Raw genomic sequence first — 16,423 nt, forward strand, 5'->3', positions numbered from 1 at the left:
GGTACGTTTTGCCTCTATGATGATTTCTAGGTACCGATTCATGAAGCGAAATGTAAAATATAGAGTGGTTTTGTCTTTTTAATCCTGAAATTATTTATTAATGATTTTTGAATGCCTATTCAATTTTGGGTATGTAGGTAATTTTATTTAATTTGTCATTGACTAAGAAATTAGGCTAATCACTACCTTCAGCATTAACTTTATAATATAACTTTATAATCTAATTAATTTTAAAGTAAATCTCTATTATCTAAAACTAGTCTACGAGCATCCTTACTCAATGTAGTGCTCTTGGGAATTTGACTTTCACGGATGGAAAATCATGGAAAGGAAATTAGGACTAAAAATATATAAACTATATTAAAAGGAAGCAACACAGAACTATTCTATGTACTTACCAAATCTGGTTACTTTTTGGGATCGATGTTTTGATATAGCCTCCAGGCCGCAGAAATCGTAGATTCTGGATCCTCGTAGCGATAGCAAGGTTACTCTATCTATGCCACGTTTTTTGAGGATCCTACCGACTGCGCCAATTACATTTCCCGCAGCCGGAGGCCCCAAAAGAAACTCAGATATACTTAGAAACTACATTTAATGACTAAAATGAGACTTTTACACCCATGTCTGCACGATGCAGACCGGAGTTAAAGAATGAATTTATACATTTTAATAATTATAAAGACGTAAGCTTGGATGCTAACTCAGGGAAATAGGACCCACATTCTATTCCCGTGCGAACGGCGTATTCATCAGTTTCGTATGAAGGCAGGGCCGTAACTCTTTGCAAAATATTTTTTTTTTGTATTGTTATTGTGTCGGTTGGTTGTCATGAAGTAGGAAATGTTGAACATTTTCATTAATGGTATAACGTCACTAAAAAGATTTTTTTTGGAAAAATCTGTTATTTAAGAATACTTTTTCATTAAAAAAAAATACATTCAAGTCGTGTTTAATGCTCTCTGCAATAGAAATTATAACATGATATCAATTTTTTATATTTTCTGGTGCAAAACTCGTCATTACTGTTTGGTAAAACTTTAAATGCTTCTACTGAAAAAAACAGCTTTTTTGGTTAGTGATACTCTTCTTATCAATGTGCGATATAAAGAACTCAGAAAAGTACCAGAAAATAGGCGTTTAGCAACCAAAATTGAATTACTTCAAGTAATACAAAAAGGACAAAGCTTACCACCCCCTGTTCGCTACAATACTCAGCAGATCACACCTACGTATTGGCAAGGACAACAGTATACAAGCCTCCAGTAACGAAGATTCTGTCTGTTCCATAAACCGTTTCTGGTAAAGGTGCTTTCATCCGTCCACACCCCATTGAACAGAAAATCCGGATTCTCTAAAAGTTTTGTTTCAATCCACCGACAGAAAATTGCAGCACTGCACGAAAGAAGGAGAAGGGAGCTGCCGCCAGCGAGGACATTGCCTGAAGGGTAAATTAATGTTAAATTATTATTCTATAGCAATTATTTCATTGGTAATAAAATTAACACTTTTTTGTAGATCCCAATCCTTATGGTCGTCCTTAAAAGAAGTGGACGCCTCTCCCTCCACGAGTATGGAGCCTGTGATGTGCTCGGCTCCACCATCTCCGGCTCTGTAATTATACTGTTATTTTTTAAATTTTCAAATGCAATTAGTTATTAACAGTAACAATTAACATCGAATACTTATATTTGCAGGTATGTTGAATGTGGTGGGAGCGGGCATTCAACTCCGCGAACTCCCGCTCTAAAGAGACCCGCGTAAGTTTTCATTTATTTTATTTGTTACTAAAGTTTTATTTTCTGGGGAAAAATTATTTACAATAACACTGCTCTTTTTGTTGTTACAGAAATAATGACTCTACTGGAGATGGCGAGGAGGCTCCGGCTTCGAGGCGGTGCTTGTAAGTTCAATAATGAGCAAAATTATATTTTTAGTTATTGCGATACCGGTACTGATTTTCTTCTTTTCTTAGGATTCCACCAGCTTCATCTTCATCGTCAGCTGTCAGGGCTCGTCCTTTAAGGGACGAAGACATTTCCCAAATTTTGAATAATTATGGTAAGTTAATATTTAAAAATTATGGGCATCATCTGTTTACATAGGTAAAACAGACTAAAGTATGTTATTATTATTATTATTCACAGGCAGTCAGAGACTGAGGTGCCAACGGTAAACGCGGACATAAGCTTTGAGTGGCCACCTCAGCCTCCCTCCGGCGGCCGGAGTCCGGCCTGCAGCCCCAATCTAGTGCCCAGCCCGAGCCCGAACCCAACGCCGAGCCCGAAACTACCCACCTTGAAGCCATCGCCGAGCCTGATAATAAGTTTGATTTCAAGTGGAGAGGGTTTCTTGAATCTCATATTCCTCCTGAATTGAGAAAAGAACCTTTCTCCGAAATTAATTGTTGGTCCACAGTTCCATTGACGAGCCCATATGATGCATTTACTGCTATATGGGATCGTCAAATAATGGAGCACATTGCAGTGGAGACAAATAGATATGCACGGCAAAAAGTAACAGCCATGATTCATCATGGGCTACCCAAGAGCCGTATCACGCGATGGCGTGATACCGATCCAGATGAGCTGTACGTGTATTTCGCAATAGTCCTAGAGACTGGGATTGTTGTGAAATCACGTATAGACTCATACTGGAGTACAGCCCAGGCAATTAATATCTTCTCCTGGGTTTAAAGCAATGATGAGTTTTGACCGCTACTTTTTCCTATCTAATTGTCTCCACTTCTCCAATAATGATGACTGCAATCCAGACACAATGACGCGATCGAAGGCAAAGCTTTTTAAGGTGCGTCCTATTACAGACCATCTTAACCAGTGGTTCCAACAATTATATATTTTATCCCAAAATATTGCGTTAGACGAAAGTCTGACACAGTGGAAGGGATGGTTAGATATTAACCAATTCATCCGAAATAAAGCAGCCACAGTCGGAATCAAAACCTACGAGGTTTGTGAGTCCCAGACTGGCTACTTGTGGCGGTTTGAAGTGCACGTAGGGCATGACGAATCTCCACGAGATAGTCCTTTGTCTGGGGTTGTGCCGGCACTTGTGCTTAAACTTCTCAATGGTCTTGAGCACAAGGGCCACACGGTTTTGATGGATAATTTTTATAACTCTCCTGCGCTTGCGCGAGAGTTAAAGATACGGGGGTTTGACTGTGCCGGAACTGTTCGCTTGAACCGTCAGTTTGTTCCCACTGAACTGACTAATTTGACCAAAGGTGATTTGGCTGTAGGTCAAGTTCGTGGCTGCACTTCAGGCGATGTGGATCTTGTGGTATGGCGAGATAAGAACCTCGTTTCTCTTATCTCGACGTACCATGGGCTAGCAACAACTTAATACATAAGAACAAAAAAAATCACCAGTAAAAAAAATGCATTACTTAAAAAGTAGTATCTCAAGAGAACCAGAGAATTTGTTACGAAATTTTCCGACTGTTGACAAAATTTGGCTTGCAATCAATAAACAAAACGATGCAATTTAACGATGGGACCAGATGTGACACACACACAACGCATAGAAAGCCATTGGAGAGATTTGAAAAAAGAATTTCGCAAAGAACATAACAAAATGGACTTTACAGATTGGTTAATTGAGTATTACTATAGATTCTATAGCCGCTATACGGACATATCGACAGAGGTATGAGAACACCCGAATTTGTCCGACCAATGTGCGCACTATTTACCAAGCTGTCCAGAGGATGCGAGATAACAGATCTTTAGTTCCGAATACGGATAGTGCTCCTCCGCGTGTGAGAGTGATCCCTGAGGAACGAATTTTAAATTATTTTCAACGCAACCCAACTTCTAATTTGCGTATGGCAGGTCGACATTTTCGTGTTCACCATAAAACTATTTTAAAAGTATTGAAACGCGACAAAAGGAAGCCGTACAAGTACAAGAAACTGCATGCTTTGTTACCTAGAGACAAACCAGTCAGGGAAATTTTCTGTCGGTGGATTGAAACAAAACTTTTAGAGAATCCGGATTTTCTGTTCAATGGAATGTAGACGGATGAAAGCACCTTTACCAGAAACGGTTTATGGAACAGACAGAATCTTCGTTACTGGAGCCGCGTGAATCCTCGTCTAGGACGGGAGACTTCGCACCAGTACAGATTTGCTGTCAATGTTTGGGCTGGCATTCATAGAAATACCATAATTGGTCCGGTTTTTATTGACGGTAATTTAAATGGTGAAAAGTTTTTAGAACTCCTAAACGGACCCGTTTCCGATTACATAGAGGAGCTTTCGGTAGATGCGTACAGGCAGATGTGGTACCAATTAGACGGAGAACCAGCTCACTCGGTGATGCCTGCAAGCGAGCGTTTGACTCAAATGTTTGGTCAACAGTGGATTGGCCGCTATGGACAAACGCGGTGGCCAGCGAGGTCTCCCGACCTTACACCACTGGATTTTTTCTTGTGGGGTCATATTAAAAAGGAAGTTTACTCAACAGCTGTTAATACGATTGATGATTTAAAAAATAGAATAATATTATCTTTTAATAAATTAAAACACATGGCTGCGAATGGGGACCTCTTGTTAAACGTTAGAAATAACCTTATACTTCGGTGCAGTTTGTGTATTCAAATTCATGGTGGCCACATTGAAAAACGAAAAATTTAGTGACTTGCATAATTACCTACGTGATTGAACATCCATCCTGATTTCATTAATAAATAACATGCTGGTGCGAGTTACCTGGTTATTAGGTTAATACATTTGTGATTCAGTGTAATTTGTTTTTACTAAATTTTAATAATAATGGCGCCAAGAAAGCAAGTCGCTACAGGACCGCACTGTTGCCGCTCTTATCACAGGTCAGTGAACTAATGTTTACAAATGGTGTTCTATTCCTTTTCTAATTTTATGCTATTTAGTTTGGTTGAAATTTTTAATTTTTAATTTTTGATGTTAGGATTTTTTTTATCGTTTACAATTATTCCTATCAAATAGCATTGTCCGTGTTTTCATTTATTGTCGTATTGTCAGCACCACTTTGTATGTCCTGAAACAATTAAAAAATCCCCACATCTCTGCAACGGTGTTGCTTTTTATAATTTTGATCGATTCGTAGAAACAAAGAGTGGAAAAGATACACTCTTTGTTTCTACGAACGATTGTACGATTACACGATACTGTTGGCATAATTTATCAAAATATTGATTTGAATAGATCAGAAGAAACACAATTACCAAATTTACCTGCTGACAATAGCGAGATGGCTTCAAGCTCAAATAAACGGAGACGAAGAACACTTGAGGTTATACCTGCAAATATAGAGGAACTACCATCGGTATCAAAAAAGAGAAAAACAAGTAATTTAGATTTATCGGCTAATGGAAATGAAAATACTGAGCCTGCAAATTTGCAATTATACAAAATGATTGATACAATTTGGATGATTAGCCATGCCCTTCACTTACCAAACGTTCCAATGTGGGTTGGTTTCAACTTTTAATAATTTACTGAGTGACAGTAATAATCCAAAACAAATCCATTTCCTCCCATTAATGAATCGGCAACCAATAAATCAGTAGTTTCGGAGACCATGAAACGAAGTCAAGAAATTTGTCAAGAAATTTCGAAAGAAGTTAAACAGTCTTCTATCCAAGAAACTTACGATCTCGCTATTGCCAAAGTAGCTTTACAAATTCAAGCTAACAGCAAACCAAATCTGGATAACCTATTCATACATCTGACCTTTTCATATTATGATGGCTTATTTTAAAACTGTAGGAAAATTCATCGTCGATTGTGGCTTAACCAATGTCTACGACGCTAAATAGGTCAGGCGCGGGGCAGCGGGGCGGCGTGCGGCGAGTGGCGGCGCAAGCGACGGCGGCGGGGAGGCGCGGGAGCGGGGTACCGCGGCTCGCGGCTCGACGGCCCGCGGCCGGCACTCATCAAATCGCTAGCGTCGGCGACAGTCGTTTTCTTTGTTTATTTTAAATTATTAATACCTATGTACTTAAAGTTCGCATACAAGTTTGTCTGTATTATCATAACGAAGTAATACATCATCAACCTCGAAAATAGTTGTTTTCTTTGTCCAATCCGAGACAAAATTGCCAATCCCTCATTACTGGGGTCTCTACTACAACAGAGAATATGTCTAGAAACTATGTCTCTCCCATAATCCCGTTCTTCCTTTATTCTTTAGAGCTAGGAAACACCATTAAAAGAAAAGGCATACTAGATTTGCGAACACGAGAAACAGACAAACTATGTGCCTTAATGAATATCCCTTCGGTACTTGGAGGGCTACCTCTATCCAACATGTATCAACATTGTCAACGAGGGTGCCCCGATCCGCTAACAATATGGCTTAAGATCATAGGAGTAATAAAGAGAACTAGCCCCAAGGTCTACAACTGCATTCTACACCTGATACCCTGTGTAGTCAAGGCTGACTATGACCCAGTCAAACTCGTAGAAGACATATACAGCCTTAACATTCTCGGGATGCCAAATTTTGAGAGAAAGGCAAGAGAACTGATCGAGGAGTTTCTTCCCACTTATGTAACCAATCCAAAGGTCATCCGACTGTTGGGAGCCGACAGATCCGATTTAGAGTCCCTGTGCAACATCCTTACTACAATGAGACCCTATGTCGCGAACCTGGCTCATGAAATTCTAAGGAACTCCAATGAGGGTGTACAGCTGCAACTGATTGGAAGTTTCTCGAACCTGCAAACGATCAACAGAATGATTAATGAAGACCCAACCAGGACAGAGACAATATTCTCTCTTGGGAAGCTCAAAGACGCAGAAGCAATAGAAGTCCTTCGCAGGAGGCTAAAGAAATCAGAACTCCCTGTGACTGGGATTCATTTACTAGAAAAAGCTCTATCATCTATCCCGTGTACTTTCAAGGCTGCACAATGACTGCGTGAAACGACATGGGGATTTCCTATCACTGGTATAACAAGCCCGGTGCCTTGCGAACAGGTGAAAATCGAGGATTACGACAGTATAGACAGATCGTTAAAAAAGGACTGTATAATAGTCAAGACTTCGTACAAACTTAAAACAGAAGGGAAGGGTGCTCTGCGTTCAAGAGGACCTTTCGAGCCATACCTAGGGTCTTCAACCCCTGAGAAAATGATCAGACCAAAATTAACTGTTATCAATCCGAACCCCCAAATAGAATCTGTAAACAGAAACATCATACTTTATTACATCAAACTCCTCAAAATAATAGTGATCAATCTAATAATACGAAAAACTTTAGTCATCCATCTGCCGCTTTATCAGCTAAATCTACTGGACAGGTGCTCTTAGGTACTGCTTTGGTGAAAATAATCGATCCTGAAAACAATAATACCTACATAGCCCGTGCTGTGCTGGATGGAGGGAGTCAATCTTGTCTGATGACTGTAATCCTGAAAAAGAAAATGGGGTTAGTTAGTCGTGATCCCGATACCTTAATAATATCGGGTATTAACAACATGCAAGTTCCCATTTCAGAGAGTTGCAATATAAAAATCAGTTCGTTATTAACTGCATTTCATACAAACCTAAACTGTCTAGTAGTGCCTGAGGTCACAGGCCAATTGCCTAATTTCCCCATCGATGTAGTAAGCTTAAATTTACCTAACAACATCCAATTTGCTGATCCTAAATTTTATAACCCAGCAGATGTGGATATTTTATTGGGAGCGGACATATTTTATGATCTCCTAATTCCCGAACAGATTTCACTAGGTGTTAAAAAGCCTATCCTTCAGAACACTAAACTTGGCTGGATATTAGCCGGTCGTAGTTACTACAAACCTTATAATAGAATCCCTCACAAAATTCATTGCAATTTTACAAAACAAATCAGTGAAGACCTTGCAAAGTTTTGGGCCTTAGAGGAACTTCCTTCTTCAAAATTTTCAGCCACGACTGACGAGCAATTTTGTGAGGAACATTTCCTTAAAAATACAAAGCGTTTGCCTAGTGGCAGATTTTCCGTATTAATGCCTCTTACCGAGATACCTGAAACTGCACTAGGAGATTCATATAACATGGCTGCCAAACGTTTTTATAATTTAGAAAAAAAGCTAAATAAAGATCCTGAACTCAAAGAGATGTATTGTAAATTTATACACGAATATGAAGCTTTAGATCACTTGACAAAAATTGATAAACCTAAATTCGGTAACTATATACCTCATTTTGCAATTTTTCGGGAAGGTAGTGAAACAACAAAATTACGTGTCGTTTTTGACGCAGCTGCAAAAACGTCGTCAAAAAAGTCCCTAAATGACATTCAGTGCATTGGACCCGTAGTCCAAGATGACTTGTTCAACATTCTCATTAGGTTCCGTCAGCATAAGTTTGTATTAACAGGAGATATACAGAAAATGTATCGTCAAATTGAGATACAAGAACCCCAACGTAATTTACAATTGATTTTGTGGAGAGATAACGACTCTAAGCCGCTTGAAGTTTTACGCCTTAACACGGTGACTTATGGAACTGCATCAGCACCTTTCCTAAGTACTCGTTGTCTCTTGCAGCTTTCTCATGAATGCTCAGATCCTATTATAGCTGAAATTATCAAACGAGATTTTTACATGGATGATCTTTTGACAGGGGCAGATAGTCAAGCAGAACTAGCTTACATCCTAAAGAACGTAGTAGATCAGTTAGATTCGTCATGCTTCCCATTGCATAAATTTCGTACTAATTGTACCCAAATTTTCTCGGAATCTACAAACACAAATCCTCTTGATTTAGATAAAAAGTCTAGCGTGTTAGGTGTGTCATGGTCTCCTGAAACAGATACACTGAATTTTTCTATAAACATAAATGATAACACAAATAAAATCACAAAACGCATAATTTTATCGGAAACCTGTAAAATTTTTGACCCGCTCGGCTTACTCAGTGCGTGCACTATAACACTGAAAGTATTGTTGCAAAAGTTGTGGCTACAAAACTTAACTTGGGATGAAAGTGTACCAGAAGACATAAAGAAAATTTGGTTAAAAACGAGTCGCAATTTGCACGCACTACATTCAGTGTCTATACCTAGACACATACTACCTACAACTTATACCACTTGTGAACTTCATTGCTTTGTTGATGCCTCGCAGGATGCGTATGCTGCGTGTGTTTATGTCCGAGCGGTGAATAATGATTACGTAACAGTGAGCCTTCTATGTGCAAAGACTCGAGTTGCACCTATTAAGACTCTTACTATACCTCGTCTCGAGCTATCAGCAGCTTTACTGGGCGCTCGTCTTGTAGCAAAAGTCAGTGAAGCCCTCCGTTGCCCTATTAATAAAAAACTTTTTTGGTCTGATTCTACCGTCACCCTAGGATGGATGAAAACACAAACTAAAAATCTTAAAACATTTGTATGTAATCGAGTGAATGAAATACACGAACTTACAGATAGGGACTCTTGGAGGCACGTTCCGACCAATCTGAACCCTGCTGATATGGCATCTCGAGGAGTAGATCCGGGTTATCTGATTAATTGCTCCATGTGGTGGGAAGGTCCGGATTACTTAAAAAATACGGAGGAATCCCAATGGCCTGAAATTCCTAACACTAAAATAATATTACCTGAATTAAAAGCTTTACCTACCTTAACTAAACTTAAAAATGAAGAAAATTCTGAATTCGTAAGATTTGAAAAATACTCAAGTGCATTAAAATTAAAAAGAATATTTGCGTTTGTATTAAGATTTATAAACAACACAAAAAACAAAAATAATAAATATACTGGACCTCTAAAAGAAGATGAACTAAATAAATCACTTACCTTATTGATAAAATCTGCACAATTGATTTCTTTTGAAACCGAGATAAACCTAATAAAAAATAAAAAATTACTTACCTCGTCAAATTTAGCTCAGCTTTCTCCATTTCTGGACGAAAAATCCATTTTGAGAGTAGGTGGTCGGCTCGACAATAGCTCCTTTGATTTTGAGAAAAAGCACCCTATACTGCTTGATGGAAAACATCACTTTACGAAACTATTGATGCGAGCGGAGCACTTACGTTCTTTGCACGCTGGCCCTCAATTGCTCTTGGCTGGTTTTCGGGATCAGTTTTGGCCTCTCGGGGGGAGGACCCTCGCGCGTAAAATAGTACGTCAGTGTGTAATATGCACAAGATTTCGAGGCAAAACTATGGAGCCATTGATGGGCCAGTTGCCGTCTACCAGAGTCACACAGAATTACCCTTTCCAAATTTGTGGAACTGATTTTGGAGGGCCATTCCTTATTTCGTCTAAAATCGGCCGCGGGAATCGCATTTCAAAATGTTATTTATGTATTTTCGTTTGTTTTTGTACTAAGGCGGTTCATTTGGAGATTGTTAGTGATTTAAGTAGCAATGCCTTTATTTCCTGCCTCCGCAGATTTATTTCTCGTAGAGGAAAACCGAGTCAGATATTGTGCGATAATGCAACTAATTTTGTGGGTGCCAATAATGAATTAAAAAAAGCATTGCAGTCAAGCATTAATTCAATATATAATTTTACAGCAGAGGAAGGCATTAAGTTTATTTTTAATCCCCCTTATTCCCCTACTTTTGGCGGGCTATGGGAAGCAGGTATAAAAAGCGCAAAGTTTCACCTTAAAAGAGTTGTAGGTAATGCAAGTTTGACGTTCGAGGAGTTGAGTACGCTTTGTACACAAATAGAAGCTGTCCTCAACTCCCGACCCATAACTCCTCTATCTTGTAACCCCAATGACCTCTCTCCCCTTTCCCCAGGGCACTTCCTGATCGGCCGTCCACTGACATCATTGCCGTCGCCTCCTGCTGCTACAGAGAAAAAAATTAAAACCAGATACCAATTGATAGAATCCTTAAGAGAAAGTTTCTGGAAGAGGTGGCATAATGAATACCTATCAGAACTTCAGAAGAGAACGAAATGGCGCTCGCCTTCAGACCAAATAAAGGAAGGATCTATGGTCGTTTTCAAGGAGGATAACCTGCCGCCCATGAAATGGCGAATAGGAAGGGTGCACCGGTTATACCCTGGCAAAGATGGGATCTGCCGGGTTGCGGATTTTATAACAGTCAAGGGACTTCAAAGACGCGCATTAAATAAAGTGTGCCTCCTGCCACACGAAAATTCATTGGAAGAATCCTCGAGCCATGAAGACAACGCGGCTGTCTCTTCAGCTCCTTCCAACGGCCCCCCAGGATGTCTACGGCGCTAAATAGGTCAGGCGCGGGGCAGCGGGGCGGCGTGCGGCGAGTGGCGGCGCAAGCGACGGCGGCGGGGAGGCGCGGGAGCGGGGTACCGCGGCTCGCGGCTCGACGGCCCGCGGCCGGCACTCATCAAATCGCTAGCGTCCGCGACAGTCGTTTTCTTTGTTTATTTTAAATTATTAATACCTATGTACTTAAAGTTCGCATACAAGTTTGTCTGTATTATCATAACGAAGTAATACATCATCAACCTCGAAAATAGTTGTTTTCTTTGTCCAATCCGAGACAACCAATATTATGGTACAGAGCAGTCTGTTAGCTTCGGGCTCGGTAAATGGGTTTCTTGAAGGAAAACATTTCAATAGGTGTAAAAGAATTCATCCTTTGGTCGCTGTAGGATTAGAAATTTTACATTTTAAATCATTTTTAGAATTAAATAATGTCGTAATCACTGATCAAGTGACCGAAGAAATTGAGAGATTGAGAACTTCTTCAGTATCTTCATTTAATATTGAGAATGTAGACCTTAATGATCTATTAAACAACTACAATATATATAAGCAACAAACTGTCGACGGTAAATTTGGAAAAAACTTAGTTCACTATTATTTACATCTATCAAGAAGCATCCGCACAGGAGATTTTGATTTATTTAAATTTGTGCTACCTAAAATCACCAATTTATTTTTTGAAGTAAAACTTCTTTAGGCGCGACTAGGGAGTAACTCAGATTTTTTTTCTGACGGAAGTAACGCTTACTAGTTTCCGCCATTTAAAAATAATAATTCTGATTGGTTGTAAGTATATGTCATATACTACACGCTTCTTGACTTATACGCCAGCTAGTGGCAAATATCATAATCAATTAGGATTATTTATTTTCAAATTTTCAAACGGATCAATTGTGAATAGTAAAGTGAATGAAAAATTCAACAGTTTTAAAAACATTATTTTAAATTGCAAATTTTTTTGAAAATCTCTAAATATACTTGTTTATTTATTACTTTTAAAATAAGTAAATTAAAAATAAAAATAAACATGTTGCGGATTATAATCTATCTATTTTAAAATATTGCTGAAGACAAAGTAGTATCCATAGCAACAGATATGTATATAGGTTGTCATTCAGTTGAACAAGAAGCATATGTACGCCAACAATTTCATAAAATGTCAGTTATTGATACAGGAGGATCGCCTTATGAAATCATATTAGTTCTTAACAAATTTTACATTATTACAACCAATATTGATGTATCATGTAAGCCATCAGGCTTAGCCAACGGTTGTGTTGGAAAGTTAGTGTATATTGAACGTGATGACAGTGATAACATCATACGCTTATGGCTTGAGTTTCCTGGTAAGATAGGAGAGAAAATTAGGAAAAAAGCTGCCCATCATATTCAAACTCTAAACATTAGTAGAACAGCAGTCCCAATTTTACGAAGATCGTCATCTGTACCAATGAATAGAAATAAGACAATATTTGCAAAGAGAAATCACTTTCCATTAGTATCTGCTTGTGCGCTTACAATACATAAGTCTCAAGGTGGTACTTTTGATCAAATCGTTTATGAATACAATAAAAGTCACAGTCAGCAGCTGTTATATGTAGCATTATCACGAGTAACTGATATAAATGGATTGTTCATTGTCTCAAACACCGATGACAACAAATTTTATCATGGAAGAAAGCGTCCAGGGGGAATAGTTGATTTACAGTGTGAATTTGAAAGACTTTAAAATTCTCGCCTAATAACACAACAGGAAGAATTATATAACCTTGTAAATGAGAGTAACATTACACTATTAATTAATGTTAATGTTAATGTTAATTAATGTTAATTTTCGCTCTCAGGAATCTCAGCCGTTAATTGATTTTTAGAAGAAAAATTTGATTTATCTATGAATACTTCTCGACTTCATTCAACAACGCGTTTCGGTACAACGATAGATGCTGTATTTTCAAGAAAAGTAGCAAATTTAGAGAGTAAAATTTATGTTTCACATTATAGTTACCACAAACCTATAATTTCGTACGTAAGAAATTATGATGACATTCAATTACCTGTTTCGAATGAATAATATTAATATAACATTTAAATAATCTTTGTAAAGCACATGAATAATAAATATAATTAAATTATAATATAATATTTATTTATTTAAGTTAATATTTAATCATTTCAGTGATATATGTCGTCAACGCCAAAGAAGTTTTACTTCAATCGCGCGTAAAGGTTACACGCACACACTTTTTTTTTTATTTGTAATCAACGAAATTATGCTCGCTGGGCAGTTAAATATAGTGAAAATTTGCAAAAAGTTAACGAAACCCACCCTGAGTTGTTTCAGCAATTTCAACAAGGCTTCTTTGGCATTCGAAGAACCATTAAGTGCCGTTTACTTATACAATTGTATGGCGCTAATGAATTTTTGTAGAACAGCAAATCCTCCCAATACCACAATAAATCGCTGAGGTATGATGCATGGGTAGAAATCAGTAAGAAAATGGATATACCTATTCCTGACTTGAAAAAGAAAATACACTTTTGGCGTTCTAGTTTTAGTTGATTTCGCAATAGATCACTTCCAGATTATATGTCCTCTGTTGAAAGAGTGGTCACATCCAACACTGCCTTTGTCTAATACACTTTCTTCTATTCCTTCTTCTACGTAATTTACGAATAATAAGCAGAGCAACAACACACGCGGCCGTTTTTATTGTGGTTTGAATACGAAATAAAGAACGCGGCGTGTCTCGGACGCACACACGTGCCGCGCAGCACTGCCGCGCAGAAGGTCTAAACTAGTCGCGCGGCAAATTTGTGTCCCGCGAATGCCGCGCTTGCATGCCGTGTTTGGACACACCTTTAAAATATATTATAAATATATGTAGAGAAAATACAAATTAACATTAATGCTTTTAAGTTAACATTAATGCTTTTCTCTTTTCGGCCTCTTTAATAATGCCATACAAAATTGTAAAGACGTTTGAAAAGGGGAAGACAAAACTATCTGCAGTACCAGATAATTGGTAAAAAGATGGCGTCCTTCACTGGCCGAAATATAACGAAAACAAATTAAGAAGAGTTGAAAATTCTTACCCTCGTGTATGTGTAATATTCGTGTTAGTTCAGGGAAGGTTTAAGCGGTGAAAAAATATGGGTGGGGTAGGGTAGAGTAGAGGCGGTAAGGGGCGGTATGAATTACGCCAGGGCAGCTAGTTTTAAATAATTAATTCTTGTTACAGATGGAGAATGCCAGAAGGCGTGGAGCTGCCTTCGTAACAATTATAGAAAAGCCTTAAAAAACAGGGTGAACAAAAGCGAAAAGATGCGACCAATTAAATTTGAAAAGGACTGGAATTTCTGCAAAAGTTTTTTTCAAGATAGACCTCAGCTCTCAAATTTAGACTCTTCTTCTGAAGATACGCAGCTTTCCGAAGACACACAACCTCACGAAACAGAAATTGTATCTCAAATGTCGTTTTCATCACATGCAACAGATTCTAGACCAGCTAAACATGTTAGTCAGCGATCATACATGTCATCGGAAAACCAAAAGAAGTGAAAGATGAATATAGGCGATAAAAGAGACTCGTCTGAAAGTAATATATAGATGCATTGAATCGCATTGCAGAGTCTTTCTTTCTTTTTTTAATTCATGCAAGGGATCAATCCTAGGGAAGGAACAGGTCCCCTTAATACAGGTTATACCTAGTAAGGGGGCCTGAACCCCAATCTATTGTAACATATTAATGTATGAATTCAAATAAAGAAAAAGATAAAATAAAGACTCCATGCAAATTCCTGTTTCGGAACTTAAAAAAAAGCCATTGATGTCAGAATTTCGGATGTATTTGAAAAAAAAAACTAAGATTCGATCCGATCTGGTATGGGAGAAGAAGAAATTTATAAGCCAATTTTGGTTATGATGATATGGAGGCATTTTTAAAAGGAAAATATACATGCAAAATTATTATATCGACAGATGAACAAAGGGGCTGAGGACAAACGGCGACACTTGACATTAGACACTCAATGTATACATCGAATGCCTGTGTGTGTCCACTGCCGCGACACTTAGTTGCAGTTGTTGTGGCAATGTCGGTCAGTGTCTGTCTTGTAGCAGCCGTGGAGACAATTCGTGCGCAGTGTCCGATACAAGTGTCGCGAATTTCGAACCTGCAGGAAATTTTTAGCTAGACCAATATGGCGTCACGTACATGGTCTGCAGAGGACATAAAATTATTGATTTTATATTATGAAGGCTTGCCAGAACTATGGCAAATATCAAATAGCGATTATAAAAATCGAATTAAAGATACAGCGGCAAAAGAATGTTGGGCGGAACGATTTAATACTACTGCTGTAGAAATAAATGGAAAACTGCACAATTTGCGGATTCAATTTAGTAATGAATTGATTGAAAAATTGAGAGTTAGTGGAGTTTTTGCGCTACAAGTTGATGAGTGTGAATTCAAAGAGGACTTTTTATTTTGTCTACCACTGCCTAACCATACAACTGGTGAATAAATATTTAAAGTAATGGACAAATTTTTTAATGAGCATAATTTGGAATGGCATAACTGTATAAGTGTTTGCCCGGACGGCGCAGCGGCTATGGCAGGAAAGGTTAAAAGGCTTTTAGCTAAGGTTGCTGAAAAAAATCCTTATGTTCAAAAACAGCATTGTTTTTTACATAGGGAAGCTCTTATGACGAAGTCTCTGCCTGACGACCTATTGCGCGTTCTTCAAGAAATTATCAAAATCGTGTCAAGAAATGGTGGCAGATAATCAGTACATATATATATATATATATATATATATATATATATATATATCTTCTTATATATAAAATTCTCGTGTCACAATGTTAGTCTGCATACTCCTCCGAAACGGGTGGACCGATTCTCATGAAATTTTCTGTGCATATCGGGTAAGTCTGAGAATCGGCCAACATCTATTTTTCATATGCACCACGGGCGAAGCCGGGGCGGACCGCTAGTATATATATATAGGGGCCAAATAATAGTCATTTATTTATTTATTTATTTAAGGATGATTCACGCTCCACCGTATCTCGACCGGGCCGTGCCCCGGGCGGGGCACGGTCTAACATTAATGATATACTTTTGTATGAAGTAATTCATGTCTGACCGTGACTCGGCCGTACCCTTACCGTAAGCTGAAGGGACTCGGCCGGGGCACGGCGTTGTAAATTGTAATGTCGGTG

The 16,423-nt window shown here is 38.4% G+C and overlaps 1 protein-coding gene across 1 annotated transcript; it reads left to right on the plus strand.

The window, feature by feature from the left end:
• Positions 1 to 222: 222 nt before the first annotated feature.
• Positions 223 to 16,000, plus strand: LOC149475896 (uncharacterized). The gene is made up of 6 exons (XM_089712952.1): positions 223 to 1,448; positions 1,519 to 1,614; positions 1,698 to 1,760; positions 1,850 to 1,903; positions 1,976 to 2,061; positions 14,439 to 16,000. Exons 2-6 carry the CDS (start codon positions 1,574 to 1,576, stop codon positions 14,756 to 14,758), a joined length of 564 nt encoding a protein of 187 aa, XP_089569078.1. The 5' UTR covers positions 223 to 1,448; positions 1,519 to 1,573; the 3' UTR covers positions 14,759 to 16,000.
• Positions 16,001 to 16,423: the final 423 nt, after the last annotated feature.

Source organism: Colias philodice, chromosome 29, assembly GCF_061535455.1.
Source record: "Colias philodice isolate Cphi_HAF_F1 chromosome 29, ilColPhil1 Martin Lab GWU primary, whole genome shotgun sequence".
NCBI classification, from domain to species: domain Eukaryota; kingdom Metazoa; phylum Arthropoda; class Insecta; order Lepidoptera; family Pieridae; genus Colias; species Colias philodice.